The sequence below is a fragment of the Zea mays genome, chromosome 2, assembly GCF_902167145.1.
Source record: "Zea mays cultivar B73 chromosome 2, Zm-B73-REFERENCE-NAM-5.0, whole genome shotgun sequence".
NCBI classification, from domain to species: domain Eukaryota; kingdom Viridiplantae; phylum Streptophyta; class Magnoliopsida; order Poales; family Poaceae; genus Zea; species Zea mays.
In genome coordinates, this window is record NC_050097.1 from 214,500,165 (window position 1) to 214,504,003 (window position 3,839).

General features: G+C 37.8%; 1 protein-coding gene and 1 pseudogene across 1 annotated transcript; one reads left to right on the top strand and one right to left on the bottom strand.

The window, feature by feature from the left end:
• Window positions 1-470: 470 nt before the first annotated feature.
• LOC103649277 (uncharacterized) lies at window positions 471-1,346 on the bottom strand. The gene is made up of 4 exons (XM_020549147.1): window positions 1,280-1,346; window positions 921-992; window positions 708-851; window positions 471-631 (listed from the first exon to the last, which is right to left on the bottom strand). Exons 1-4 carry the CDS (start codon window positions 1,344-1,346, stop codon window positions 471-473), a joined length of 444 nt encoding a protein of 147 aa, XP_020404736.1.
• Window positions 1,347-1,901: 555 nt separating this feature from the next.
• Window positions 1,902-3,440, top strand: LOC103649278 (serrate RNA effector molecule-like; annotated as a pseudogene).
• Window positions 3,441-3,839: the final 399 nt, after the last annotated feature.

Sequence of the window (3,839 nt, forward strand, 5' to 3'; positions counted from 1 at the left end):
CGCAATGCCCTTTGTTCTTTTGTTTGAGATGCAAATCGAGTTCTTTCTCGTATTCTCTTACGTTCCCTTGGATCTAGAACTTCTGAACTTTGATTGGAATCATGTGGATGACTCGTCTGACCCAATGCGACTTTAAAGTTGAAAATAGCAAAGGTCTTAGGTGTACATATAGGTTGAATGATGAGAGCTCAACCAACTAATGGTGCACGTTATCTAGAGTGTTACAACATGATATAGTTAAATAACATAACAGATAAATGTAATTACCTAAAGTGTTATCACAATGTACAGTCGGATTTTTGATGCTTCTATCGCTTACAAACACCTGTGGACATTCATCTACACAATGTAAACATTGATTTAGTAGATAGTTGCAATAACAGTCATTATAACAGAATTTTAGTAGATATTTATATAAAAAATGATTATGAAACATAATAAATCTAACTACTTCTAAATAAAACATCATCTCAACCAGCACCTGACAAATGTGTGGAAAGTTTTTCACTGCCAAGTCTTCTATGCACCTCAAATGAGTTATTCTTATGCAACCGATAAGAATCATCATCAACGTCCTCAATTTCATTGTTTTGATGATTATTGTTGTCCTTGTTTGCAGGGATGTTGCAAACTACAAAGTAAACCCGAGAGAACATAAGAAAAGTATTACTTTAAAGATGAGTGACAGACGAGCATAGTTAATATACCTTCTGAATACTCATGGTGCATAACATTTCCCTTTTTTCGTGACTCACGACGCTTCTTCAATTCATTTTTCTTTTCAGCACTCATTGTAGCATATCGTACTCTTTCTCTTTCCCTCCTACGTTGTCTTGCATCATCACGTCCTCCTAACACGTCATATACATTTCCATTATTAAACTTTGTTGTTCATTAACATATCAGAGAAATTTAATTACCTGGAGTGGTATCACACGGTATAGTACAATCAATGATGCTTGCGTCGCTTATAGACACATCTGGACATTCATCTACATAAAGTAACCCGACAACACATAAGAAAAGCATTACTTTAAAGATTAGTGATGCACATGTATAACATACCTTTTGAGTGCTTATGGTGCTCAAGGTTTTCTTTTGTGCGTGACTCACGACGCTTCTTTAGTTCGTTTTTTTTCATCACTCATCGCTGCATATCGTGCTCTTTCTCTTTCCCTCTTACGTTGCATTGCATTAGCACGTCCTCCTGAACCATTGTTTTTTTCCATTTTAAAACCTTGTTGAGAGGTCACATAAGGCATTTTATTAGTAGGTATACCTTCAAGGGTGTTGTTAGATAGTTCTCTTAATGGAGGACGAACATCGTTATTTTTGAATGGATCCATCTACGTCTTTCAGTTAGACACCAAACCTGTGTAGAAAAATATTAGTTCTATTCAGACTTAGACCAGATAATAACAAGACACGACAAAAAAACTCCACTCAATTCGTGCGCTTAGCGTTGATTAAGGACAGACCGTCACCATCAATGCCATGGTGTGACGCCGCCTCCAAACATTATCCCCTGTTGTCCTCACCATGACATAAGTCGAGGAGAAGAGATCCCATGGGTTCTTAATCCCCTTCCCTCTTCCTTTCTTCCTTCTCATCCCACTGGTTTGAACCTCACCGGCCGAACAATATATCGTTGTATTTTATTAATATGACTGAATATAATGAGAAATAGGTAAATAAATAAATCACAGAACTTAGCATCAAACAAAGTCCCTTTGTCAATTTAAAGGTCTCAGAATTAGCAGCAAACAAATAGATTTTGCTACATCATAATGAAATTACAAGATTTTCTTATTAACGAGGAGTTTGTTGATTTCTTATGTAATTATAGATTTGCCATGTTAATTTGTTGTTTGCTACTTTCTTAGTCTATTTCTGTCGCCTTCATGATGTACCTGCATTTTTGCAATGCATTTTCTTTAACGTTCATGCCATCTTTGTTGTCACTATCCTTTATTCAAACAGAAGGAATGAACTGGCAAGAACTACTGCAAATGATTTCTTCCAAAAATTGCAAAGTGGAAATCTGGACATGTGAGATGTTCTCTCTCTTACACACACCATGGGCATGCATGGCGCACAAGGACACACACACTTGCACTCATGATGACTCTCTCACTCAAACACATAGGTCACCCAATAACACGTGCATTCATTAAGAGTGTGTATTAATTATTACGCTTTTTTGTACTGCATAGCGGTCTAGGTTTGATGGGTTCGACAGTGAGCAAATCAGGAAATAATAGCAGTAAAAATCTAGATGCTGTGGAAGGGGATGGTAAAAAGGGAAAACATGGAAAGGGTTCTGATGATTCATATTATGCTACTTCCAAGGCTCACCCAGTTAGTTCCGAGGTTCGTCGAATTCAAATTGACATTGAGCAAGCTCAAGCTCTCATCCGTAAACTTGATTCTAAGAAGGGTATTGAAAACAACGTTCTCTCAAGTAGTGACCATGAAAAGTCATACATGAATAAGTCACATGGTTCAGTGGGGCCAATTGTTATAATACAAGGATCATCTACTGTGAAGGGTCTTGAGGGTGCTGAGTTGCTGGACACTCTTGTTACTTATTTATGGCGTATCCATGGTGTGGATTATTATGGTATGTCTGAGACAAATGAACCTAAAGGCCTAAGGCATGTGAAAGCTGATGCAAGGACATATAATGGGGCTAGCTCAAATGGTGCTGAATGGGAGAATAAACTTGATTCATTCTAGCAAGACAGAATTCAAGGTCAGAATCCATTAGAAATGTTGAAAGGAAAGGAGAAGATTGATGGAGCTGCTACTAAAGTCTTGGATCCATATGTGAGGAAAATAGGGACGAGAAATATGGGTGGAAATATGGATGTGGAGCCAAGGGCTGCACGAAACTTTTCCATGCCGCTGAGGTTGTCCAGAAGCATCTTAAACTGAAGCATGCAAACTTGGTGGTTGATCTAACTTCAAAAGTGACAGAGGATATTTACTTTGAGAACTATATGAAGTATATGTTTCTGCAATCCCATTCGTTTAACTATTAAGTTAGCCAGGTTTAAAAATTGCAAGATAATTATGAGTTTTTTATCTCGAATGCTGTGACCCAAAGGCACCTGGTGGTACACCTATCATGCAACAACCTGCTCCAGTAAGCTCCATCACTAAGTTTGTGTTGACTTGCAAATTATATTGTCTAACTGTTTGTACTGATCAATGTATAGAGGGGAAATGGAAGACAAAGACCACCAATAGGGAGTCGGCTGAGGGATGAGCGTGGCAATCATAGGTTCGACAGGAATGTTGATTCACCAACACGTGATGGGTCTGGTGAAAATCCCGACGATCCTATTTATGATTTGTTTGGTGATCCAGCTATGCATGGTGGCTTCCCTCCAGATATCCCTGCTCCCCCGGTTCTAATGCCTGTGCCTGGTGTTGGGTAAGCCTGCAACTTCTGCTTGCTGATGGGTTCATCCATTTGCAGGTAACACCATTTCCTAAATTCTAGCATTCTACATTTGTAAATGCTTTTTTGTCTCTTTTTACATATGTGATGAAAAGTTTTAACTATAGAAAATTCATAATAGTATAGAACTTTGCATTATTTTATTTTTATCATCATGTGAACCTATGCTGATATTGCATTCTGTTTAGTTAAGAACATTACCTTTTGTGCTCACCATCCAACTAAAATAATTCCTCTACTGCTCTTTTCCCCCATTGAAAGACTATTATTTTATATTAGTATGTCATTCACCTTCATTTATCTAACATATGGTTTGTAGATTGAAAGCCAAGATATGCCTGGGCTTAGCGTCAAAACACACCCAAATATCAATAAG

Excerpts from the sequence above, each read along its gene's own strand:
- LOC103649277 (XM_020549147.1), bottom strand. The coding sequence starts at position 1,346 with ATGGATCCATTCAAAAATAACGATGTTCGTCCTCCATTAAGAGAACTA. Across the intron at positions 993-1,279 it reads ATCTAACAACACCCTTGAAG|ATGAATGTCCAGATGTGTCT; the intron begins GTATACCTACTA and ends TACTTTATGTAG. Across the intron at positions 852-920 it reads ACCGTGTGATACCACTCCAG|GAGGACGTGATGATGCAAGA; the intron begins GTAATTAAATTT and ends ATGACGTGTTAG.